Below are 27,314 nucleotides of genomic sequence, written 5' to 3'. Positions count from 1 at the left end.
AATTAACACTGAGGGGGATGAAGGAGGGGATGAGGGGAGTTACGGCTGACAGGGTGGATGAGTGTCACCAGTGGTCATAACCCAGGTTCTCCCTCTTCTCTCTCTCTGACTGCTGGCTAGGGGCTAAGAGGCAGGGCACCACAATGCAGTGGATGGATGCTGTAGTAAAACTAACTACATTGACTCATTTAAGTACAATTTTAGATATTTCCTGCTTTTTTATATCGTATTTTGTGCTGAAACAAAAGAAAAACATTTTGCCAAAAGGATTGAACTTCCCCAGGCCCTTTAATGACTTTTATTTAGGTGTACGAAATTGTTTTAGCAATTGTGTTTGCCTTAGTTTCCTACTACTAACATTGCTGCAGTGTTGCAGAATGTCGCAGGGCCAGACTGGCAACCAGTGGGATCCTTCATTCCCCTTTACATCCCAGTCAGTCAGACGCTAGCTGGTCCACCAGATGGAATTCCTATTCCTCCCTCTTCGCTCATTCTCTCAGGCGGCTGTGACAATTCCTAAACGGGACGTCACACCTCCAACACAGTAGCGCTGTCTCATCCACCAGCCCGCCCCACCCTATCTGCATGCTGAGAACAACTGGACAGGACCGTTCCAATACTTTCCAGACACCTCTTCATTCATTCCTATTTCCAGAACACGCAAATAAGCCTCACTATATATGGCATTAACACATTTACACATTCGTCATCCACATGCACAGAGGTTTTATGTAAAGGAATGTCCCCTACCCAGCCATTAGGCTGGTTCTGATAGCAGCCAGGCATGCTGGTGGGTTATAGAGGATGACCTGCCGTCAAACACTGTTGACTTGTGGAATGTGTTGTGCTGGGGTAAAGATTCATTAGAGACTCAATGAAAATGTTACACTGCCACGTAAAAGGGTATTGATCTATCGCCTCCTGTCCCCCCCTCCTCCTCCAACAGAACAGCTGCTATCACTGTAAACACAGGACAGACAGGTGAGGAGGAAAAGTGAGAGAGAGAGAGAGAGAGAGAGAGAGAGAGAGAGAGAGAGAGAGAGAGAGAGAGAGAGAGAGAGAGAGAGAGAGAGAGCGAGAGAGAGAGAGCCCCACAAAGAGCAGAGAGAGAGGTGGAGGGGGGAAAAGTGTGAGGGGGGAGGGGGTCCACATCCAAGTGCTGAGTGGGCTGGCCAGTATTAGCGATAGCATGTGACCTGTGGCCTGCCTGTGTGTGAGCCCAAACACAGCTAACAATGGCTTCCTGTTCCACCTCCGTAGAGCCCCACCCTGGGCTCCAACAGCAGCATTAGGCAGTGGGCATTAAGGACCTGGCTGGACGTTGGCTGAGGGACCTGGGCGGACGGTGACAACACAGACACGTAGGGCACAAGCGGGTGTGAGGGAAGTGTCTAGGCAGTAAGAGATACGGGGGGGGGTGGGTAAGAGAGGGAGAGAAAAGGGGAAGGAACAAGAAGGTGTAAATGTGTGCTGTGTAGTCTACGTAGCTTGAAAGGGACACCCCTATTTCCAGGACTGTAGGTTCAAGCCTCATAAAACAAGGTGGAGAGGCTTACCACTGACTGTACCAAGGACGCGTAGGCAACCACTCAACTACCCTTTATCCTCAACTACTTTGAATGTTTTTAACCCCCCCCCCCCAGTGCATTTTTTCCCCTTTTTCTGCAAGAAGACAAGGACAGCCTTCCGTTGCTGTAGAGAGAGAGACAGAAAGAGAGAGCGAGAGAGTGAGAAAGAGAGAACCCCTCCCAGTTCCCAATGGTTTGTCCCAGTTCTTTGGAGGACAGATGGGGTCACTGGGACATTCGCCACCGCCTGGTCAGGACCACCTGTGATGTTTAGGGGGGGACTGCTTTAACTTTACTGGGCGGCAAAAGGAAAGAAACTGAAATCACGCTCAAAGTCACCTTTACAGTGGAGACTCCCACTGCATTCTTAAGAGGGGAAAACGGTGAGGATAAACATGTACATTCTCTGTGCTGCTCCTACTAACGGCTCCGTGCAACCTTGCGATTCTCACTGGGATGGCCTGCTTGGTGTACATACTTCTTTATGTACCCATATGAACATATGACAGCTATGGAATGTAAAGAAGTATGTATTCTTGGCGAGGTGCTGGTTCTCTACTGGCGTCAGGACTGTTTCTATTTTAATGATGATAGTCGCTGTGTATGGTGATGATTGTAAACATGACTGCAATCCAGGGGCTAAATGAGAATAGCGTGAGAGAGAGAACAGGGTGAATGAGAGTGGTTTAAGTGCTAATAAATTACCAATACTGTCTGTGGGCAGACTCACTGCAGCAGTATAACCACTGGGTGGACAATGTTAGAGCAGCGCTCTCTAAATGGCTCGCTTGGTTTTGACTGGCAATATTATCAGCACAAGACTAATCAAGCAATCCCAATATTTTCCAAAACCTAAATTGTTTAACCTATATACATCTACCAGAGTTTAAATGTAGTAAGTGTGCTTGGCTTGTAGAAATGTGTTACAAAATGAGTTGGTTCTGTCAGTTGTAGCGTGTTCTCCTCAGTAGGAATACATACTTGGAAATTATTTGGTTCCAGTTTAGGAAGAAATGAGTTGCGTCACTTTGACAAACTGGAGGAATAATCCTCCTGTGACAACGTCGTAGGAACAGGGCCTCCTTTCATTATTAGTGGGTTTAACTGCATTGTGGCCTTTTGAATCACAGCCAGCTGAAACTTAGTTCCAAACTTAAGTAGAGCACAGAGACAGAAAGGGAGAGTGAGTGAGAAAGAAACGAAGAAAGTTACACCAGAGAGAGCCAGGCTCCAGCTTTAATACCATAATCTTTTCCAAAGGTCCCCTGGCTTGGGACGTGAAAATAAGGAAGGTGAATTGGGGCCAACTGCTGCCATCTTTTGTGTTCTGAAAGTGGCGAGGGGATGGAAGAGCAGCAGAGAGGAGAGTTGCTGAGGAGGCAGATCAGAAAGGCAGGTATTCAGAAAGAGTCAGATGGGCAGGCCAATGCTGTGGTCTCCAAAGCTGCTGGCTGGCTCTGCCTCAGCCCTGTATCATGTGGCTGGCATGGTGTTGGGCCTACTGTGTCCTGTCCAGCAGTAGCACCAGACCCATCTATCCCTCCCCCTCCCTCACCCCAACCCCCCACCCCCTACCCCCCTCTTCTGATTCCTGGCCTCATTGTTCAGTTTGCTATGCTTGCCAAATGCTTTGCAGCGCCGCATGGCAGTTAGCAGTTCAGCTTAGGACCGTCAAAAAGTCACAATGCTGGATCAGGCCAGGCTTCAGACCCGTCAGCCGATTCCAATTGTATCACTGCTTCAAACAAATACAGGCCCATGGGAGGGGGGGGGGGGTTGGGGGTGAAAAAGGTGAAACAACACCAAGAAAGCACTTCCATTGATTTATTTTTTTCCTGCAGTGGAAGACAAAGGCTTGTGGAAGTTGTAGTGAGCTGAACTGAGTGCGGTGCTTACAGCAGCTCAAACCAGACCATGTTAGAGCAGAGCAGTGGAGCACAGGAAAAGACTAGCGCTCCCCCAGGACACCTCTGTGCTATGGGACTGTTATAATGACATACCATTGTGGCTTAATTAATATGCTGAGGACGATGCCGTGTGAAGACGAATTCCATTTTGCCATCCACGAGAGAAAGAGAAAATAGGTAGAGCCGAGACAAGACTTTTAATGCGGTCTTCGATAACCTGAGCCAGTGCCATTCTAGAGACACTGAGACTAGACAGGAAAAATTCAGAGTTTTTAGACTCCAGAATGAGAGGGGTTGAATTTGTACCCTACTTGTCTTCTCTTAATACATTGAGGTTGTTGTTGTTTTTTTACTCTGTGCAGTCATATTTGATTCATGAAGATAAAACTGGTGATAGAGGTATTCAGAATCTCTGTGCTGTGAAACTAAAATGCAAGTAGGCTTGAAGAATGAGACAGACCTGCTTTGTTTTTCAATGAAGTCTAGGGCAGCTTGGAATGTAACTAAGCTTTAGGTAAAGCTCAGCAATGACTGCTTGACATAGGGGTTTTGGAATATGGATATTAAAATAAGACTAAATTTTAGTTGGGTAAATAGGTTATATCCAGCTGAAATGTAATTTTCTGGTCAGTACATTTGTCTTGCACCTTTGTTCCCCAGCAGTCTCGTCTCCCATTACGTTCAGTCTGTACCCTTGCTCAGTGTTTCTGTCAATGACCATCTCCATGTTTCAATCCATCTACCCCTGTCTTCCCCTGTAAAGGGCTAGAGCAGCTATTCTACTGTCCACAGGGCCTCCCCCTCTCTGGCTGGGACTGGCAGCCTGTCTGACACCAAACAGCAGATGCTGACATTATCAAATGCTCAGAGTCTGTCTGTCATCCCCCCTGCTTTTGCCCCGTTATGGACAGTGAGCTAGATGGAGCGGCCATCTATACCCTCTCTCGCACCCCCTCTTTCTCTACATATCTCATCCTGTCAATCCCTCAGCCAGGCTACTTTCTGAGACAGTGACTCTTATGGGCACTCATAGAACAACCTATATATGCACAGACTGTTGAGAATATTGTAAATACGAAACCAGGCGTAATAACTAAATGACATTTTAAAGTCAGACTTAAACAGTTCTCAAAAAGAACACAGAGGAAGACATCAGAAAAGAATTGGCTCGTTATTATTTTCACATTTACATAATTTAGCGGGAACTAATATTTAGAGGAACTTAATGCATACATGTTCATATTTTGTTATACTGGCCCCCCATGGGAATCAAACCCACAACCAACTGATCTGCAATGGACCTCATTATGTATATACATACTACTTCAATCAGTCAATGATGAGAATGACTGCGCTAAACATGTGCCCTATTAGTAGTGTGTTGAACTCACACAGCGTGCCCTAATCATCCAGGTAAAGTTGCTAAATGATTCCTGTAAAATTTGATTTAAGTGCATCGCAAAAAAATTATGGGAATTTTTGGAGGAAATCATTTTTCAAAGTCTGAGTGTTGTTGGAGCGCAACCAAATAACTGACAACAAGGATAAACCGATGGCTGGGGGGCAGAGGAGACCATGAGAGAGATGGGGATTATTCAACAATATTGACCGCGGTTTTTATACAGAACCCAACACAGTGTTGTCTGAAATGGAGGAGAGTGAGGCAAAGTGGGCAGAACCTCGGAAGGAGGGCAGATTCAAGCACAAGCAACATCCTATAGGTGAGTACGAAGGATGAATTTACACATTTCCATTGGGGCACGCCTATTCTGTACTTGCAATAACTCATTGGCGCCCTGGTGCTCCTTGAGCAATATTTTTGTAAATAAAACGTCAAATCTACAAAACAGTTCACTCCGTTCTTCAAACATTCTACTCTTGAGACCCAAAAACCGTTTAAAGAGATGTTGAATCAATGAGTAAATGATCAGAAATGTCTGCCAGTCCCGCTGGCTCTATACTCTGCCACTGCCGGCTGGGCTTCCTCTCCTTACCTTATTTGGTGGGGAGTGGAAATTCCAACCGGATGCTTCAGATTTATACATCTGGTAAACAATCTTGGTCCTTGATCGATCTGTGATATGGTTGTGGTGTGGAAACAACAGAGAGGGAGAGAGATAGAGAGGGAGGGAGAGACAGCACACAGTCTAGCGGTCCTTCTTAGGTCTGGATGTGATTACCCCACTGGCTGCCTAAGTGTGTGACTGGTTGGGTAGCTGCTCCTGCAGTAGTAGGACACGACACCCACTTCGCTGCAATGGACTGGACTGGTCTGTATTGTGTGTTTATGTTTCCAGTGTGTTCTGGCAGGCTTGTCTCCACTCCCTAAACCCGTGAACCCACAAGGCTTTGCTAAAGCTGGTAAAAAGGAACCAAATCACCTCTTGAATGGATTTGGTCCCCTTCAACCAGCTGTAGCTATGCTTTGATGACTACATATCGTCCAACCGGAGCTCCCCTCTCTCCTCCAATGTTCTGACCGACCGGATGATATTAGATTCAACAATTCGCTGTATTCTAATGCCTTGATGACAAATGTTTCTCGTCGACTCTCATCATCGTCAGTAAGTGATCACTGATTAATGATCAAGGGTCATGTTTCATTGATAAATGTGTCTAACCTTCTTCCAAAAGGACCAATAAAAAGTCCCAACAGAGATTCAACAAACTGGTGTAGTGTTACTTACTTCTTGACTCAGACTCAACATTCTGCTGCCTTTGAATACATTACAGGTAGGATATTCCAGATACTCAACGGTTTTAAAAATAGCAGGGATGTATGCAGAGCACTTCAGACACAGACCTGAACTCAGTCAGATGGCTGTGGAAAGAACACAGCAACAGCCAAGGGGCCCCATGCTACAACTAACCCTTCCACCTGACTAGCACAAGATAATATGATGACAACTAACCCCTTCACCTGAGTAGCACAAGATAATATGATGACAACTAACCCCTTCACCTGAGTAGCACAAGATAATATGATGACAACTAACCCCTTCACCTGAGTAGCACAAGATAATATGATGACAACTAACCCCTCCACCTGAGTAGCACAAGATAATATGATGACAACTAACCCCTCCACCTGAGTAGCACAAGATAATATGATGACAACTAACCCCTTCACCTGAGTAGCACAAGATAATATGATGACAACTAACCCCTTCACCTGAGTAGCACAAGATAATATGATGACAACTAACCCCTCCACCTGAGTAGCACAAGATAATATGATGACAACTAACCCCTCCACCTGAGTAGCACAAGATAATATGATGACAACTAACCCCTCCACCTGACTAGCACAAGATAATATGATGACAACTAACCCCTCCACCTGAGTAGCACAAGATAATATAACTAACCCCTCCACCTGACTAGCACAAGATAACATAATAACTAACCCCTCCACCTGACTAGCACAAGATAACATGATGACAACTACAATGTTGATGGGTTGCAATGCGAACAGGCAAGGGAACGAAGAACAGGAGGGCTACAGAAACTGAAAGTGAATATTTAAGGGAGCATTTTGAAGACAGCAGAGCGGAGACGGTGACACAACTGCTCTGGATCCCTCATGTCTGTGTGAGTTAAGGTAGTGGACAAGAAAGGGGGGGGGGGGATGAGAGCTGGACGCTCCAGAGGATGGGAGCAGAACGCCCAAACCACCAGGTGAAAACCCCTGCAGACTGACACACAGGCCTTCTCTCTTCCTCCCTTAGATCTCCGTCCCTGACCAACAGCACTGACCGGCACACCTTGTCTTCCCAATTGGTCTGACAGCTCCTGTCCATCTGATTATATGGTGATCTAAAAGCAACATGCTGTTCAATTTATTTTTAAATAAGCCTATCAATAACCTGAATGGTTCCAGATATAATTGATTTGAGAACTGCAACAGTGTCATATTTACTATAAAATCCTTAATTATGTATTATTTGATGACTATTTAATTGAATTGAAGCGTATCCTTCTACTAACAGCATTGTAACACCTAAAACCCAGCCTAGCCTGGCAGTAAAGCATGTGACAGTGTAAACAAGCAAATTCCAGGCAGGTTAAGGTGTTAAAACCCTCATTCTGAATTCAGAACTGTCTTCTCTATAGTTGCGACAGCAGAAATCAAACATCGGACAGTTCCATTTTACAATGTTCTTCTCTACAAGGCCCTGTGAAATGTGTTCCCTAATTAAGAGCCCTGTTACAACAAACAACATCAGAAGTGCTCTCCGTTGTCTAGTCTAATAGTTCAGGCAGAGAACCATCCATTTCAGGTTGGTTGTTTTTTCATAATGGTATGTGCACCTACTAACCCAGCAGATCAGGTCATTACTACTCTACAGGCTGACCTAACCATCTGTTTGGGCCTGAAAGCTGCACTATGCTATTTGAAAAATCAACAAAACAAAGTCCGGCCCATTTGACCATTGAATAGATTCCCAGATCCCAGACTGAAGCGTTAAAAGGGATGTTAGGCTCTGTATTAAGGGTGTGAGAGGCCCGTAAAAAGGTGGTGGTGCCGTCTGGCAGGGCCTTTTCTGTTTGGAGCACTGTACCGTAGTGTTTATGAGTCACGGGCTATTAATCCTATTGTTTACAGTGCTGTATCAGCTAGCGCCTTCCAGCCTCCAAGTCAAAGCCACTGAAAGGAACCAGTCCCCCTGCAGTAAACACACATACCATACACAGACACACTTTTGAAGGGCTAAAAAGGTACACAAAGATAAAACACACAATTTGATAAAAAATAGTATACACTAAGTGACACACAAAACCCACGTTGCTTTATAAGGAGAAAGACACTAAATCTGCTTTTAATGTACACTTGTCTCTCTAACGCACAAACACACGTAAGGCTTTGAGGCACACAAGCGATGATGAAGCTGTATGTATAGTTAAGCTCTCACATTAGCAGGTGCCTGCTGGTATAGCGGATTTGTCTCTACCCACAATGTCAGATGCCACACTCACTCGATGTGTCTCCCTTCATACCCAAACCCACACCTGGAGGGCCCAAGCGCGCACACAGCCCTGTGACACAGGACACCAGTGAAAAATGTGGCCAAGGGCTCACCTATTTACGGTACATGGAAGGACTGTCAGACTGCTTCCTCTGATCCCAGGAGCTTGTTTTTAGGTACTGTGTATGTTCCATACCAGAAATCTCTGTGGCAGGCAGCATTCATCCATAGTTGAACACGTATTGCCTCAACATGGAGCAGTAAACAATGGTAATAACAACTGAACACGACCAACCCTCTCAACAGATATTTCAAGGAAAATAGCTTTCACTTTACAATGTACAGGATCGCCAAGTGTTCAGCAATGCCACAGACTGCCACTAAACTCAGTCTTTCTGACAACCACCTGAGTGCTTTTCAGGAATACGACAGACAACTGCAGTCAGAAGCTACTTCCAGTCCCAAGCGCTCAATGGGGAATCAAATGGCACTCCACTAAAATACTCCTAAAATAAGTCATTTCAGTTCAACTAAGGGAGATGTCGTTTTCAAGGGGTTTAAGACTTAGTTGTCCAGAGGGCAATCTTTCTTTCGTTCTCTGGAATATTGTGGAGGAGCTTAAGTGTGAAATAAAAGTAAATGGCCAGATTCAAGAGGGCCACATACATCTTGGTTTCTCTGAAGGCGCGTGAGACAGTGGCAGTGCAAAGCAAGGCAGCATGGTGCAACAACATGGACCCTGGCCTGTAATAAATAGTGACTCCAGCACATTTCCCATTAACTGGAAAGTAACATTAGGCTACATTCGATCTGTTTCGCCTTTGGGGTGCAACCAAACTGGCATGGGGATTTTATCCGTGTGATTTCCGATTTTCTATCAAAAGCAGTTGTACATTAGTGGTCAGTGAAGATGACACGTCCCTAGACAGATACAGACAGGTTAATCTGCCAGTTAAGCCATGTCCCAAATCATTCAAAAACAATAGCAGAGTTGGTGGAAAAGAAAATACAGTCTTCATGACTTAAGAGGATTAGTATAGACAATACCTGTTTAGTTCTAATAGGTAGAAATGTCTTTACACACAATGAATTTAGTCTGAAAAAATGAAGTTATTTGTGCAATAATGAAGTTATTTGTGCAATAATGAAGTTATTTGTGCAATAACTGAAAGTGACGCTTGCAGATGTTTATGCCTATTACACAATTCAAGGACATTAATAAATACTATGTTTGACAATTTTAAAGACCAAACACAAAGATAAACACTCTCACAGTGTGATAACACCATCCATAGTCTAAGGAGATGTAACACGGCTCAGTCCTACAGTACAAAGAGAGTTAAGTTACCAACCCACTCAACATTCAAGACTCATAAGAAAGAGACCATAGAAAAGCAGAAGCATTTTGTCTTCCATCTTTTGATGCCATTAACTAGGGAAATTACTAGAATATGACAAATGCCTTCAATGCGTCTCAGACTGAGGTACATTAACAGACTACCAGGACGGGACAGCAAGGCAAGGAGACTGCAATCAAGATTATTGTTCTAACTGCCTATCTATTTGTGGCAGGCCAGTAGAGCGAGAAGGACACTGAGGGGCTGTATTCCTGTGTTATCCACTCTATTATTCTGCTGTCTGTCTGTGCCACTGCCAGTGGATTAGACCAGACCGGACCAGGCTTTGCAGGGTTGAAATAGCAGGTGCTCTAGAGCCCTCTGACCCCAATTCCCTCTGTCCTTGTGCCAATGGAATGTGTGTCAGCTACAGGGAACCATAGGAAGGAGAATGATACTAGCATCCCTTAGGCCACCCTGAACCATACCAGAAACTACAAGGCAGACCACAAGGCCAGCTGGAAGACTGACTGACATCAGCCCCCCGCCAGTCCACAGCCAGAGTCTCAGTTTGATGGAGCTACCAGCCAAACATCCCAACAGTCCAAAGTGGAGCAGCGGAAGCCCGGAGGCCCAGCATGAGGAGGCCCAGCATGAGGAGGCAGAATGTATGGATGGAGGCAGGCAAAGACAGAAAATTCCAAATCAAATGGAAACCTCCACATGGTCGTCAGTCAATCACTAACATTAAAATTCTATTCAGTTATCTGAATTCAACAAGAATGCAAAATCAAACGCTTGTTAGACTTCACAAAACACAAATCACACGGGAGTCCAGAGCCTACCAACCCATTCACACTTTGTCCCGTGATGTCAAAGGCAGATTTCCAAGCAGTGTGAACAGGTGTTATCACTAGCCTAGCGGAAAGCGTTTATTGTCAGGTTAAGTATAAGGGCAGTACCTGGGGTTCCCCCGGAGGGCGGCGTGGTGTAGGGCATTGAAACCGTTGTTGTTGGTGATGGTGACGTCAGCTCCCGCCTCGAGCAGCACAGACAGCATGTCATCTCTCTTCTTGCTGATAGCATCATGCAGGGGTGTATCTCCCTCAGAGTCCTGTTACAAGGGACATTACATCAACCTCACTGTTACACCATTATCAACAACGTTATCACTAATCAAATCTAATTCAAAACCACAAAGACAAATCACAAAACTTTTGTAAATGCACTTTTAAGCTTAAGCTGGGTAAAATACAAATGTTCCCTAAATCATTTGTATTTGTATCCCTGTCTGTGAAATCACAAAACCGTGTAGTAACGAGTCATTGCTCTATAGTTCTCATGTTAGGGACGCACGAAAATACGCTGTACAATTCATAACACTCATAACCATGGCCTGCATTCCAGATCAGCAAATGAGCTAATTGGTGGAACACTTGTTTAACACATCAATATATCCATATAGTTATGATAAGCATATATTCAGCTGAAATTGCTTAATGTAATATACACTGCACAAAAAAATTAAGGGAACATGTAATCATCACAGTATAACACCAAGTCAATTAAACTTCATTGATATCAATCTGTCCAGTTAGTAAGCATAAGCGATTGTGAATCAGTGTCACCTGTTTTGGTGCAAATAAAAGTGACAACAGATGCACTGGAGAGGCAACAGGAGGACCATCCCCAAAAAGGGAATGGTTTTGCAGGTAGTGGCCACAGACAATTGCTCTCTTCCGGACAGATTGTTCTCTAGTTTTGCTAGGGTCCTTGTCACTACTGGTAGCATATGGCGGTACCTGCAGCCTATTCAGGTTGCACAGGCAGTCCAGCTCCTCAAGGATGGTACATTCATACGTTCTGTCGCAAGATGGTTTGCTGTCTCCCAGTAAAGTCTCAAGAGCATGAAGGCGATACCAGGAGATGGGCCGTTACACAAGGAGAGCAGGACAGGGTTGTAGAAGGGCATCAACCCAGCAGCAGGACCGGTGTCTGCTCCTTTGTGCAAAGAGGAACAGGAGGAGCACTGCCAGAGCCCTACAAAATTACCTACTACTGGTGTGCATGTTTCTGACCAGACTGACTGAAAGACTCCATGAGGTTGGCATGAGGGCCCGACATCCTCTAGTGGGACCGGGTTTCACAGCCCAGCACCATGCAGCTCGATTGGCATTTGCCAGAGAACACCAGAATAGGCAGGTCCACCATTGGCGCCCCGTTCTCTTCACAGATGAGTACGTACACACTAAGCACATGTGACAGACGTGAAAGAGTCTGGAGATGCAGTGGTGAAAGTTAGGCTGCCAGCAACATCATCCAACATGACCAGTTTGGCGGTGGATCCATGGAGGGTCGCACAGACCTCCTTGTGCAAGCCAACAGTACCCTGACTGCTGTTAGGTACCGGGACGAAAGCCTCAGACCTTACGCTGGTGCAGTGTGCCCTGGGTTCCTCCTGGTGCAGGACAATGCCAGGCCTCATGCGGTCAGAGTGTGTAGACAATTCTTGGATGACGAAGGCATTGCTGCCACTGACTGGCCCGCATGTTCCCCAGATCTGAATCCAATTGAGAACCTCTTGGATGTTATGTATCGATGCATCCAATAATGCCAAGTAGTGCCACAGACTATCCAGGAGCTCACTGATGCCCTGATCCAGGTCTGGGAGGAGATCCCCCAGGACACCATCCGCCATCTCATCAGGAGCATGCCCAGATGTTGTCGGGAGTGCATACAGGCACATGGGGGCCATACACACTACTGAGTCACATTATGAGTTTGGACAGCCTGTGATTTCAATTGTTTACTTAGATTTTCGGTGCAAGTTTGAATCCAGCCCTCAATCGGTTGGTGATATTGGTTTCCATTGACTGTTCAACGAATTACACAAAGTACAGTAAAGATCTTGATCTTTTATATATTTCATTAATCGAGAACTGATGTGTGATTCACGTGTTTCCTTATTTTTTTTGAGCAGTGTACTTAGTACAACTACCATGAAGGAAAGTCGTTTCCACACCTCTGTCTCCCTCATTCACACAGCTTTGAGCTAGAAAAACAATCTCTACTATGCAGATGAATATGGTAACATTTTAAGTCATATGATAGATGTGTTTTTTACATAACCTAGAAGGTGTAAATCAACATAGCCAGCAAGCATGTCCAGGGAGCATTGCACTTTAAGTTTTGCGCAACTCTAAGCTGGTCTCTGAAATTTTTTAACATTGCTAATTTACCAAAGCTACAGAATGCGAAAAAACATTATAACATACTGTGCATGAATTGAAAATGACATTTGAAAAAGGACATTTGTGGTTTTGAAAAAGTCAACAGTGGTCCCAAGCCAAAAAAGAAAGAACATTCACACATGCTGCAACAGAAATCCTTCTCTATATTATGAATAGGGATGCACCGATAATACAATTCAATATTCCTTTAACACACAGATAACACTGATGGGGATACCAGTGCTTTGTCATACCTGTACCTGCATACACTGGCCTTAATGAAATAAAATGTTGCTTCTGATGACAGTTCAAATGTAAAATGCTAATTATACAAAATAACGTTCCTATATATTTAAAAACATAACTACATTTTTGCCTATAATTTCCCGATAACAATTGCTGGCCGATATAATGGTGCTTCCTAATTATGATATTTCAATACTTTTTCATAGATGGTGGATTGCTCAGGAAAATAAAGGAAAATGGATTTTGGGTCAAATTCAGTAATTCAAGGGGCTTTGGTTGGCCTGTCAAATGACGAACCCCTATTACAAATGAAGAGCATGGCAGAGCAACAGCACAGCGCTGGATCCTTCCCACTCATTACACAACATACAACTGCTGAATGCAGAAAATCTAAGAAAATACATTAACGTTCTGTCACAGTGAACATGCTGAATGTGTGAAGCATAATCGATTGTGAGATATGACATATATATTTTGTGACATTTGGCTTGAGTGGTCACTGTTTAACTTTTCATTCTGAGAGCCCTGTCAAGCAACAGGGCTTACATGTACTAGCCTAGGTAATAAAAAAAGGTTTGTGCAACAACACATGATTGATGAAACAGCTCATCCACACCGACAGCTTTCAAAATTCACCCGACACTTCACCCCCCCAAAACAACCCTTCTACTAGGCCTATTGTCAGAAGGCATTTCTCTGTTTTAGTGTCTTTCTTTATAGCCTAAACCAATGCGAGTCCCAGTCAGGAGCCTTGACTACGGACCACCTCAACTTTAATGCTAAAAAATATATACTGAGGCAAACGTTTCATCCGCCTTTTAGATAGGCCTAGTAAAACTGGTTGTTTTGGGTGATATATCTGATGAATGATGAAAGCTGCTGGTGTGTTTATGTGAGCAGGCTCATCAATCATGTGTTGTTGCACACAAGTGGGTTTTAAAGCGGTCTAAAGCTTGGCTCCTCTCAGAATGCAAAGATAAAATTGTGAGCACTTGAACCAAATTCATCACAAATTCTAAGTATATGTAATATCTTACAATTGATTATACAATGTAAGTTCTCTTTGAGGGTTTTATTCATTTTCATATATTTGCTGTATAAGATTCCCTTCATAATTAATACTTTACATTCACAATGTAAGATGTATTCCATAATAATGTATAGGGTCAGGAGTGATGCAAAATAACAGGTGGGATTGGAGTTGGAGACAGTAAAGATAGGGAGATCAATAGAACCTGTCTGTGTTTCTATGTACACTAACAATGAACTAATTTGTGTAATATTGATATAAGCTATGAACCACTTGTTTTTCAAACATGCTTCGGTTTTACCAAATGCTGTGCTTGTCCATGTGGAGGTCATTACCTCTGTTAAATGATTATGCAGCATAGAATCAGCTTTGTATCTATATTTCTTCTTGCACTGAAAGCAGGAATGGTATAAAAAAAACAACAATTTGGCCAAAACGAAAACATCCTACCGATATGTCATTTCATAATTTGAAAAGGACATGAATATTCATCATCTCTGAAGAGTACTATAGACAAACATACCTACTGCAGTAGGTCAAGTGGTATGCAGGAAACCTTTGACAGAGCATGGGTAAAGTAAGCACCATATTTTCATTTTTAAACCAATATTTACTTCTCACATTACTCCGTTACTTAATTTTTTTTATTTACAAGCTTTTTTTAAATCAGAAAGCAGATCCTAAAAACCATGAAGAGTTTTAATGAGTATTCTTCAATGTGGCAGTGACACTACAGCTTTGGACGATGTCACAGGCAAAAGCCCTTTCTAGCGTCAGAATTACGGTGGCAGAGGGCTGCATAAGACTAAGTTATTGGCTACTGCTGAATAACCCCAAAATGCTCTCATGTGTATTCAGGGTTCTCCCAAGGGCCGATGATATTCCTGAACAGCCGATGCAGGCCAGGTAAAGCAATCTGGGGACAATAGTTTTTCCTGAGTTGGGTGTGATTCCTTGGCTGTCACCATTGACTAGTTCAAATCAGTTGAATCTAATTATTAAAGGTATGTCAAGTAGAAGTGACCACGGACAGTATTGTTTCACTGGTTTCAGACAGTCAAGAGCTAAACTGAAAGAGAATGCAAGAACATGTTTACACATTGCAAAGTACAACTGAGGCACTGTATGCATGTGCAAGAATGCTTAGCTATCTGTTTTGCTGTGTGTTTTGAATGGTTTATTGGGTTGACAGAACTGATCTTAAGCTAGCTACTGTGTTGTCTCATCTGACAGTGAAATGTAGCTAATTACAGCATGGATTATACAGTAATGTTAGCTAGCTTGCTAGATAGCTAATTATATTAGTATTTTAAAAGCCCACTGCATCTATTGGAAGGTAGCAGCAGTACAATTTGCACATATTTGGTGCTTCCCATCGAATCTGGTTGTCTAGTTGTTCTCAAAAACAGCTAGATCATACGGCAATATTAGCAAGATTGGAATTTAACATTAATAATTAACCAAAGCCTACAGCAGTCTATAATCAATAGTTATTCTGTTCAAGTGAAGACGATGTTTACATTGTAAACCTTTGAGTGTTTTGAAAACCGCACAAACACTTGGTTCGAAATTAGATTCATGACATTGCTCCAAAGCAGGTAGCCTAATAATGTATTTAATAAAATGTGGGGCATTCAACATTCACACTACAAGGTCCGGAGACTTGGTTTTCTGTTCTGCTTGATAATGTATAGCCCCAACCTAGTGTCCCTGGTCTAAATCAGTCCCTGGTTAGAGGAAAATAATTAAAAGCAGGGAAACCGGCCTCGAGCTCCTGAGTTGAAAACGTTGAATGTGTCCCATATTATCATGCTTTTACGAAACAAACAGCCAGACTCACTCATTGCTAAAATCTGAATGAATTGTGCAGCAAAACAGTCAATGCTGTACAGAACATTTATCATTTTGTGGTCTCCTTTATCAGAAAGCAAACAGTAAAATGTATCATTGCAAACGTACTCGACCCTTCAACATCAGCATGAAATTCACTTGAGTACACGATGTACAGATGAATTCAACTCATGTATGCACTCCTATCTGCGCACTCACACATATGTTCAGAGTTGTTACCTGGAGGCTGGGGTGGCAGCCGAAGTCCAGCAAGGTCTTGACCACCTGCAGATGGCCCTTGTTGACGGCGATGTGTAGGGGGGTCTGTCTCCGTTTGTTTCTGGCATTAAGGTCAGCCCCGCCCCGTTGCAGAACCTCTATCACCGAGCCCTCATCTCCGAAGGATGCGTGGTGCACCGCTCGGTCGCCATCCTTGTCCTGATGCAAACAACATTGAGCTGTGACATACAGAAAGGATTTCTACCAGGCACCCTACTGTCAACCACATCCATTTATCAAACCATACCAGTCGTCTCCATATTCTATAATAGAGTAGTGCATGACATAATAGTTTGGTAATTCAAAACACAGTAATGAATGGATTTACCACAGGGGAACAATCTGGCACAAACAATTTAACTTCACAGCAAAACACCAACAACACATGGTACAAAATCAAAAGCAGAAGGGCAGAATGGAAGCATACTGACAGTTCTAATTTGGCTGGTGGGTCTAGCGACTTGGTGAATAACAAATCATTATCCTTTTTACACTCACGGGCCAGTTCATCAGGTATACCTATATAGGGAACCATCATGCCTCCATCTGCTGCAATGTTTGACGGACTGTGTGTTCACAGATGCCCTTCTGTACACCACTGCTGTGGTGCTTATTTAAGTGTTTGTGGCCTGTGTGTCAACTTGAATGAGTCTGGCCATTCTCCTCTGATCTCACTAACAAACAAGTTGTTTTCGTCTACATAGCTGCCAGTCGTTGGGTGTTTTATTTTTCACCATTCTCCGCCAACTCAAGAGACTACCTGTGTGATAAATCCTAGTTCAACTGTTTTTGAGATGGAGGAACCACCACATTTGGCACCAACAGCAACCATAGTCCGACATTAACAGCTAAACCAATATTATGTGTAGCTCAAATAATTAGCTGTTTGGCTATTTGCATTAACAAGTAGGTGTACCTAATAAAGTGGCTGATGAGGGCACACTGAAATAAATATCTTTCTGGCATTACAAATCTAGTTCATTAGCACTGTAGCTATGTCCCCTGTGAAATATTTTGAATATATATTTTTGACCACTAGTTATCTTCATTAATTTTCAGAGAGTATTTAAGGGAAAATCTATGCCAACATAAATGGTACTGTAAATATGTCATGAAACAACAGCTGGGACAAATCCTGAATTGGCAGGTGCTTGCAGCATTTCAATTTCAGAAGGGAGGGGTGAATTGGCCAATAAACGTGCTGGTAATTTTCACAGAGAGGGTATTCTTTAGTCAAGTTACATTCTAATATATTAACACATATGGACCCAGAATTTAATCAAGCACCTGACCAATGATCCAACACTGTAGTTCTACAGTGCTTCAACAGTTGTTGTTGCTTGCTCCTTGGAGTTTCAGGCTGGGTATTTTGTAAAACCACATTGTGACAACTGCTGATGTAAAAAGGGTTTTATAACTACATTTGATTAATTCTACAGTGCAGTCCATATGTATTTGGACAGTTCAGTTTTTTCTGATAGATTTTCATTCAGTCTTGTCTTCAGCATTTAAAAAAAATGCTCAATTGGATTTATGTCAGGTAATTGACTTGGCCAATAAACAACATTATACTTTTTGTCTGAATAATTCCATGGTTGCCTCAGCAGTATGTTGGGGGTCACTGTCCTTCTATGAAGTCAATTCCAACCTAATGAGTCGTAAGGCACACGGTTCTATATGAGCAGACAAGATGTTTCTGCACACTTCAGAATTCATGCAACTATTGCCAGCAGCAGCATAAAACAATGAAAACAAGTGAGCCAGTTCCAGGGGCAGCCATAAATGCCCAAACCATAACACCCCCTCCACCTTATTTTACAGGCAAGTTGGTATGTCAGTTACTTTACTTTTGCCTTCACAAAGTATTTAGTCAGCCACCAATTGTGCAAGTTCTCCTGTAATTTTCATCATAGGTACACTTCAACTATGAGAGACAAAATGAGAAAAAAAAGTATTTGGTCACCTACAAACAAGCAAGATTTCTGTCTCTCACAGACATGTAACATCTTCTTTAAGAGGCTCCTCTGTCCTCCACTCGTTACCTGTATTAATGGCACCTGTTTAAACTTGTTATCAGTACAAAAGACCTGTCCACAACCTCAAACAGTCACACTCCAAACTCCACTATGGCCAAGACCAAAGAGCTGTCAAAGGACACCAGTAGCAATAGGTAAGCAGCTTGGTGTGAAGAAATCAACTGTGGGAGCAATTATGAGAAAATGGAAGACATACAAGATCACTGATAATCTCCCTCGATCCGGGGCTCCACGCAAGATCTCACCCCGTGGGGTCAAAATGATCACAAGAACGGTGAGCAAAAATCCCAGAACCACACGAGGGGACCTAGTGAATGACCTGCAGAGAGCTGGGACCAAAGTAACAAAGAATACCATCAGTAACACACTACGCCGCCAGGGACACAAATCCTGCAGTGCCAGACGTATCCCCCTGCTTAAACCAGTACATTTAAAGAAAGCTGAGTTGCATCCAAAGAACAACATACCGACTGTGAAGCATGGGGGTGGAAACATCATGCTTTGGGGTTGTTTTTCTGCAAAGTGACCAGGACGACTGATCCGTGTAAAGGACAGAATGAATGGGGCCATGCATTGTGAGATTTTGAGTGAAAACCTCCTTCCATCAGCAAGGGCATTGAAGATGAAACGTGACTGGGTCTTTCAGCATGACAATGATCCGAAACACACCGCCCGGGCAATGAAGGAGTGGCTTCGTAAGAAGCATTTCAAGGTCCTGGAGTGGCCTAGCCAGTCATCAGATCTCAACCCCATAGAAAATCTTTAGAGGAAGTTGAAAGTCTGTGTTGCCCAGTGACAGCCCCAAAACATCACTGCTCTAGAGGAGAGGGCCAAAATACCAGCAACAGTGTGTGAAATCCTTGTGAAGACATACAGAAAACGTTTGACCTCTGTCATTGCCAACAAAGGGGATATAACAAAGTATTGAGATTAACTTATTATTTGTATTTGTTATTGACCAAATACTTATTTTCCACCATAATTTACTAATAAACGTATTAAAAATCCTACAATGTGATTTTCTGGATTTCTTTTCTCATTTTGTCTCTCATAGTTGAAGTGTACCTATGATGAAAATTACAGGCCTCTCTCCTCTTTTTAAGTGGGAGAACTTGCATAATTGGTGGCTGACTAAATACTTTTTTGCCCTACTGTATATGTTAATATCCACCTGTCAACTATAACTTTTTCAGACAATGTTGTTGTATTTTTTAAGCAATTCTCGCATTGACACTTATTTGATCCTCATGTGCATACTTAAGGACTGTATTGAGGATTAACCAAGATAAGACCATCATCAACTAAAACATTTCTGTAATCTGTTTAGCTAATACATAAAATACCTATTCAGGCATCATAAGATGTCAGATGAGCAGAAGAGCACCTATTACATGCATCTGGTCAAGCTGGTTACTTCCTGCTAACAGTACAGTTTTGAGGAACTGCATAAATTCCTAATGTTTCAGACCTAGTTAGATGAAATCGTCCTCTACTCCTCTGCTATTTAAATTTAGAATACTTCAACTAGTTAAAAAAATAATAACGAGTTTAAGAAAGCCCAAGATCTTTATGTAAAGTTAAAATCTTGTTCATAGCAGTTTTTTTTATCTACATGTTGTTAGCCCATAGAGCAAGTAAGTTTTTTCCTTTGTTGAACAGGAGAGTAATATAAATTGAGGGTGAGCCCAACTTCAAGAATATTTAAATTCTACACATTGTTATTCATGGGTTGTTCACTCTGTCGCATCACTGCCCTGGTTATCAACATTCTACAGACGCTGCAGCCATATTGATGGTCAAATTAGTTTAATCTGGGGATTATTACTGTTTCATCTCAACAGGTTTTGGGAAGACAACGGCATTGTTAAAGTAGGCACATACCTTAAAGAAAAAATTTGTAGCATCAATGTCATCCAATTTACTTAAATACTGAAATGTCATTAGCTATAAAAGGCTGCCAAATAAAAAAGCCAGCGATGCTAACCACAGCTAGCTCTAGTTTTGTGAACTCCCCACAATCATAACTAGCAAGACAATGTTATACAGCACCCATAATCAATTGGGTGACATCTAAATTATACAATAGAGTCAGCTACTAATTACTTGCCTTCTTTAGATAATATGTTATTAAGCCTGATTAATGCACTTTTGAGTACAATACTCAGTTGGGCATCAGCCCTGAAACAAGAACAGCATGGTGATAAAACGTCTTACCCATGTATATGGTATTATTGTAATATTTCCCTTGTCATTATAAAGGGGTGCCAACACCGCTGCCATAAAATCTTTAAGAGTCTGCGATTTGTGGCCGCTGGTTGTAAAAGGGCCGCTGTCAAGCCAAGAAGAGTCCCCAAAATGACCATGTACCATGTAATTTGTGCCAACTTCTACCCCATGTAATCAAAAACAGATTATGCACATACAAACATATTAGTATCCAGCAAAAAATGGAATCTTTAAACGATTAATTTGTTAATCTCAAAAGTCCCATGATGCATATTAAACAAAGCAAAGAACATTGTAATATAAAAAAAGTTTAGTAATTTGTTGTGTTAGCAGATTTGGAATTGGATCCATCTGAAAAAGCACATGCTTTTTCCCTAGGGCCGGGAATAGACATGGACTGACACCAGCAGTAAACAAAACTTAGATCTAAAAAAGGGAAGCATTGGAAATAAGTATGTTTTCCCGACGACAACATCAACAGGTTTCTGGAGTAAATGATCTGCTTGCATTGCAGCCTTTTCTATATCAAAACAAATGCACAAGTCCTACATGCTAAAGCAGTCAAACGGTTCCAAAACATAAATTTTGACAATGAAAATGAAGCTAAAACTCTGGGCTGGGGCAGAAGGAAACAATGGCTTATTCTGGATTATGACACCGTGGGGCTTTAGATACAACCCAAGCTAAGGAGAATATGATTTTTTGACAATTATCCCATTAACTCTGCTCCTTTAAGTCATGCAGGATAATTGTGTCTGCTAAATTACTAAAATGGTAATAACATTTTTTTGGATTAAAATCACTGTGGGAAGCTGAATCAAAGGGTATTTAAAATGTCTTAATTATTATTTTTTTTTGCTATTATCCGAAAAAAACACCTGGGAATGGGTTGTCAAGAATAGAGCACGGTGGTTGTTTATGGCCATGACAGAAACTGCAGTTGCAGAGAAAAGATTATCACACACCGCAGTGTGACGTTTACTGCACTAAAGGGTATGCAGAAAAATATGCTCGTAAAACGTACGTTCCGTTTGGGAAAGAAATGGAGTTTGGAATGAACGTGTTTTACATTGAAAATGTTTTGCGCTAATGTGTTACCTGTGACAGCCCTAAATATATTGAATGTTGAAATATATTAGTAATGAAGGAATACTGCAGTGTTTGTGATAGTATTGAAGGATTACTAGCGTTGATGTCAGTATGGGGGGGGGGGGGGGGGGGTACAGGACTGTTGCATGGACAAACCTCTGCCTCCAGGTCCACATTGTGTTTCAGTAGAAGTTTGAGGACATCCACATGACCGTTCTGACTGGCTGCCTGCATTGCTGTGTGTCCAGCACACTGCCCGTTCACCTGCAAAGACACAAAGTACAAATATTTGTGACTGCTGTATTCTTCTTTTTGGTAATCCAGTCTCATCACCAGCAGACACAAAGTGTGTCTTTCCCTGACAAATGCACTGCTGCAATACTTTGGGGCATACATTATAATGCAGGCCCCTTTGGGAGTCACTGAACGTCTCGTCCTGGCAGGCAGTTTTCTTGGCCCACTCACCAACATTTAAGCAATAATTCCACTGAAAGGCACTAGGGCACATGGCCAGCGCTCTCCTCGACACACATATGCGCGTGCACGCGCACACACATACACTACCGTTCAAAAGTTTGGAGTCACTTAGAAATGTCCTTGTTTTCCATTAAAGCATACATGAAATGAGTTTGAATAGGAAATAGGCCTGTAGAAAAATGAATAGGGAATATACACTCACCTAAAGGATTATTAGGAACACCATACTAATACTGTGTTTGACCCCCTTTCGCCTTCAGAACTGCCTTAATTCTACGTGGCATTGATTCAACAAGGTGCTGAAAGCATTCTTTAGGAATGTTGGCCCATATTGATAGGATAGCATCTTGCAGTTGATGGAGATTTATGGGATGCACATCCAGGGCACGAAGCTCCCATTCCACCACATCCCAAAGATGCTCTATTGGGTTGAGATCTGGTGACTGTGGGGGTCATTTCAGTACAGTGAACTCATTGTCATGTTCAAGAAACCAATTTGAAATGATTCGAGCTTTGTGACATGGTGCATTATCCTGCTGGAAGTAGCCATCAGAGGATGGGTACATGGTGGTTATAAAGGGATGGACATGGTCAGAAACAATGCTCAGGTAGGCCGTGGCATTTAAACGATGCCCAATTGGCACTAAGGGGCCTAAAGTGTGCCAAGAAAACATCCCCCACACCATTACACCACCAGCCTGCACAGTGGTAACAAGGCATGATGGATCCATGTTCTCATTCGGTTTACGCCAAATTCTGACACTACCATCTGAATGTCTCAACAGAAATCGAGACTCATCAGACCAGGCAACATTCTTCCAGTCTTCAACTGTCCAATGAGTGAGCTCGTGCAAATTGTAGCCTCTTTTTCCTATTTGAAGTGGAGATGAGTGGTACCCGGTGGGGTCTTCTACTGTTGTAGCCCATCCGCCTCAAGGTTGTGCGTGTTGTGGCTTCACAAATGCTTTGCTGCATACCTCGGTTGTATCAAGTGGTTATTTCAGTCAAAGTTGCTCTTCTATCAGCTTGAATCAGTCGGCCCATTCTCCTCTGACCTCTAGCATCAACAAGGCATTTTCGCCCACAGGACTGCTGCATACTGGATGTTTTTCCCTTTTCACACCATTCTTTGTAAACCCTAGAAATGGTTGTGCGTGAAAATCCCAGTAACTGAGCAGATTGTGAAATACTCAGACCGGCCCGTCTGGCACCAACAACCATGCCACGTTTAAAATTGCTTAAATCACCTTTCTTTCCCATTCTGACATTCAGTTTGGAGTTCAGGAGATTGTCTTGACCAGGACCACACCCCGAAATGCATTGCAGCAACTGCCATTTGATTGGTTGATTAGATAATTGAGAAATTGAACAGGTGTTCCTAATAATCCTTTAGGTGAGTGTACAGCTCCGGGAAAAATTAAGATACCACTGCACATTGAATGCTTCTGTTCCTCACTCAAAACCTTCCTTTTCGACTTTTTTGGAGGTGCAGTGCTCTCTTAAGGTTTTCCGGAGCTGTAGTTATTAACAATGTTAGAAATAATGATTTTTAATTGAAATAATAATTGACCTTGAAACTGCTTTCATCAAAGAATCCTGCATTTGCAGCATTTACAGCCTTGTAGACCTCAAGTTGTCAATTTGTTCCACTAAAGAGATTTCACCCCATATTTCCTGAAGCACCTCCCACAAGTTTAATTGGTTTGATGGGCACTTATGTACCATACAGTCAAGCTGCTGCATCAACAGCTCAATAGAGTTGAGATCCAGTGACTGTGCTGGCCACTGCAGAATACCAGCTGACTACTTCTTTCCTAAATAGTTCTTGCATAGTTTGGAGCTGTGCTTGGGGTCATTGTCCTGTTGTAGGAGGAAATTGGCTCAAATCAAGCGCCGTCCACAGGGTATGGCATGGTGTTGCAAAATGGAGTGATAGCCTTCTTTCTTCAAGATCCCTTTCACCCTGTACAAATCTCCCACTACACCACCACCAAAGAGCCCCCAGACCATCACATTGCCTCCACCATGTTTGACAGATGGCGTCAAGCTCTCCCCCAGCATTATTTCATTTAGTCTGCGTCTCACAAATATTATTCTTTGTGCCCCGAACAACTCAAACTCAGAATTATCTATCCATAAGACTTTTCCCCCCTGCCCAATGTCTGTGTTCTTTTGCCCATCTTAATCTTTTCTATCTATTGGCCAGTCTGAGATATAACCTTTTTCTTTGCAACTCTGCCTAGAAGGCCAGTAACCCTGAGTCACCTCTTCACTGTTGACGTCAAGACTGGTGTTTTGTTGCGGGTACAATTAAATGAAGTAGCCAGTAAAGGAACTGTGAGGAGTCTGTTTCTCAAACTAGACAGTCTAATGTATGTCCTCTTGCTCAGTTGCGCACTGGGGCCTCCTCATTCTATTCTAGTTAGAGCTTGTTTGTGCTGTTCTGTGAAGGTAGTAGTACACATCATTGTAAAAGATGGCAATTTATCATATGTAATAGCCTTCAATTCTCAGAACAAGAATAGACTGATGAGTTCCGGAAGAAACTTCCTTGTTTCGGGCCATTTTGAGCCTATGACCAAACTAACAATTGCTGATGCTCCAGATACTCAACCAGTATAAACAAGGCCAGTTTTATTACTACCTGAATACACACAATAGTTTTCAGCTGCACTGACATAATTGCAAAAGAGTATTGTAATGATCAATCACCCGTTTAAAATGATAAACTTGGATTAGCAAACACAACGTGCAATTGGAACACAGGACTGATGGTTGCTGATAATGAGCCTCTATATGCCCATGTAGATACGCAATTAAAAATCAGCCGTTTCTAAGTAATTTCCAAGTCTCAAAGGCAGTGAACCCCCAAACATCGGCAGTAAAACAATGCCGCAGAATACTTACAATGAGTGGAGGGAGGCTAAGTTCCTATTCTAAGTTGCTCTCTAAACAAGGAAATAGGAGTGGCGACAGCACTCCTTAAAGGAGCTTAATGGCTTAGTTGATGAAAAGGCAAACATCACCATTGGGGGCAGACTAACCATCAGACCAGGAACAACTCGGTGCCCAATATATAGATTAGAAATAGGTCCCACAGTTTTCCTAGTCAAATGGAAAGCTGGCCCTAGAACATACATGCATATTCAGCTCGTATAGATACTGAATGAAGCAAATACTGCAGTGCCCTCCAATGCCCTGGATGCTTGCACTGGGCTGGAGTGTAATGTTTTTAAGATAGAGTGTGCAGTAAATGGGTGTGACTGACTGCAGTAAACGGTGATGTATAGAAGGCACTTCTTGCTGAATGTTTAACTGTGCCCTGGAGGAATGTCTTTCTTTCTATCATTATTTAGCCATTTCAATTTGCAATAAATATATCTTAGAGGGAAAAAATGGCGCCCTGGGACTAAACTGTGATCGGCATATTCTATCAACCTGGAGGCTGTTTTGAATCCAGAGATCTCTTACGTCCACGTCAGGCCTCTTGAGGATGTCCTCCACTTTCGCCAGGTCTCCATTGGCTGCCGCTTTGACCAGCTCCTCATTGATGTCACCAGACTCTTGGGTCTCAAAAAGCTTCTTGAGCAGCTGTGAGAGACGTTCTACACAAACCACACAGACGGACAACAACTTAAGAGGGGTCGTTTTCTAGTACCAAGTAGTGCTGAATGCTTGTGTGGTGTGTGGGCATCTGTGGTGCATTTATAAACAGGCTCTCAGCAAAGGTAATGAAAAAGGCATTTGTTTATGGTCTGTGTTCAAAGACAGTAATTGTGTATGCTGTGACCATGTTTGTGTTTATAGTATCCTTGTTTTCAACAACTGTCAAATTCAACCTAGGAAAAATGTCTATTTCAGGCTTTGGTTGCAGGTTAAGGGTAAATGTCATGCTTGGGGTTAGGGTTAAAGTTAGGTACATGGAGTTAAAGGGCTAAAATTTGCAATCCTGTTAAAAATCTGTTAATTCTGTACTTTGACAGGTACAATGACCACCACAGAAGTACTATCATAAACATGCATTGCTATTGTGATAAATGTTTTTTCCAAACATTTCCCTTCAATTTCAGGTATTTTCTAGGCAGGATCAAAACGTGCCTATAAAGTTACTCCTAATACGAGCTGCACAGACAGGCAACTCCACAATCACACACATTGAATATCCATTGGCTGGATGAAAAGTTTGCTAGTAAAGAATCGGAAACTTCATGCTGTGCCACGCTACACGCTGCATGCAAATTCACTGCTGTTGGTAATGTTTGTGTGCGACAGGTTTATTTGATAGTTGCCACTGGCGATTGCTCAGGCATGACATCAAAGTGTTATGCATATTTGTGATGATAAAGTAAACACCCGTAGTATCAGCTGACCAGTCTGAAGAGTCAATAAAGTTACTGGCCGTTATGTCTTGGTGGGTGATTAAGACCACACTTAACTAACAAATCAGGAGAACATTACTAAGAATTGATGCCAGGTTTACAAGCAATTTAAGGTTAGCGTTAGCATAAGGGTAAATACGACTTTGTATTAAAGTAAATACTTGAGTCCCTACATCGTACTTAAACCTAAAGAGAGTGTTGGTGTCTAGCCTACCTCCAGAAGCGTTGGTGACAGTGGAGCCAGCAGGGGCCACCTTAGTGACAGCAGCAGGGTTATAGGTCCATGAGGTTCCACAAACCTCCACCTTCAGGTCGCTGTCTGAGTATATTTGCTGCACACGGCCCACCTTTCCCAGGGTCTGAGGGAAAACAACACATCGGCTACATTGCTATAGAAAAATATGTCTTTTTCATTACAATTTTACAGAAAATAAATTGTTAATGATTGTTAGTTTATGCCTTAAGACAAACTAATGAAGTAGCTTTCTGTTTTAGAACTAATTATGGAAGGGAATCCTAAAACCATTAGTTTAATCTTCGATAAAACAATGGTATAGAAAACATAGGAAAATTCTAAATCAAATGAACAACACAAAGAAAAGCTGTGTTTCTGTGCATCTCATTTCTTCCTTTCCAAAAACATGACAGGAAAGCATAATCACAGATGAGTCTTTAAGCAGTGTTCTGATTATTCAAAGGGAAGGGCAGTTGAA

The 27,314-nt window shown here is 42.5% G+C and overlaps 1 protein-coding gene and 1 long non-coding RNA gene across 5 annotated transcripts in view; one reads left to right on the top strand and one right to left on the bottom strand.

Moving 5' to 3' along the window:
• Positions 1–27,314, bottom strand: part of mib1 (mindbomb E3 ubiquitin protein ligase 1) — a 69,123-nt gene that overhangs the window by 26,339 nt on the left and 15,470 nt on the right. For all 4 annotated transcript variants that reach the window (XM_010886533.3, XM_010886540.3, XM_010886550.3 and 1 more), the window contains exons 8-12: positions 26,816–26,960; positions 25,694–25,827; positions 21,902–22,009; positions 16,356–16,553; positions 10,742–10,893 (exon numbers count right to left, since the gene is read on the bottom strand). In XM_010886533.3, coding sequence (XP_010884835.2) covers positions 10,742–10,893; positions 16,356–16,553; positions 21,902–22,009; positions 25,694–25,827; positions 26,816–26,960 — 737 coding nt within the window. The remainder of the gene's footprint in view (positions 1–10,741; positions 10,894–16,355; positions 16,554–21,901; positions 22,010–25,693; positions 25,828–26,815; positions 26,961–27,314) is intronic.
• Positions 1,865–7,415, top strand: LOC105019944. The gene is made up of 3 exons (XR_828682.5): positions 1,865–1,951; positions 5,101–5,196; positions 7,204–7,415. It is a non-coding gene; the product is annotated as an uncharacterized LOC105019944 (long non-coding RNA).

This window comes from Esox lucius, chromosome 3, assembly GCF_011004845.1.
Source record: "Esox lucius isolate fEsoLuc1 chromosome 3, fEsoLuc1.pri, whole genome shotgun sequence".
NCBI lineage: Eukaryota > Metazoa > Chordata > Actinopteri > Esociformes > Esocidae > Esox > Esox lucius.
This window is presented reverse-complemented; position numbering and strand designations above follow the sequence as displayed.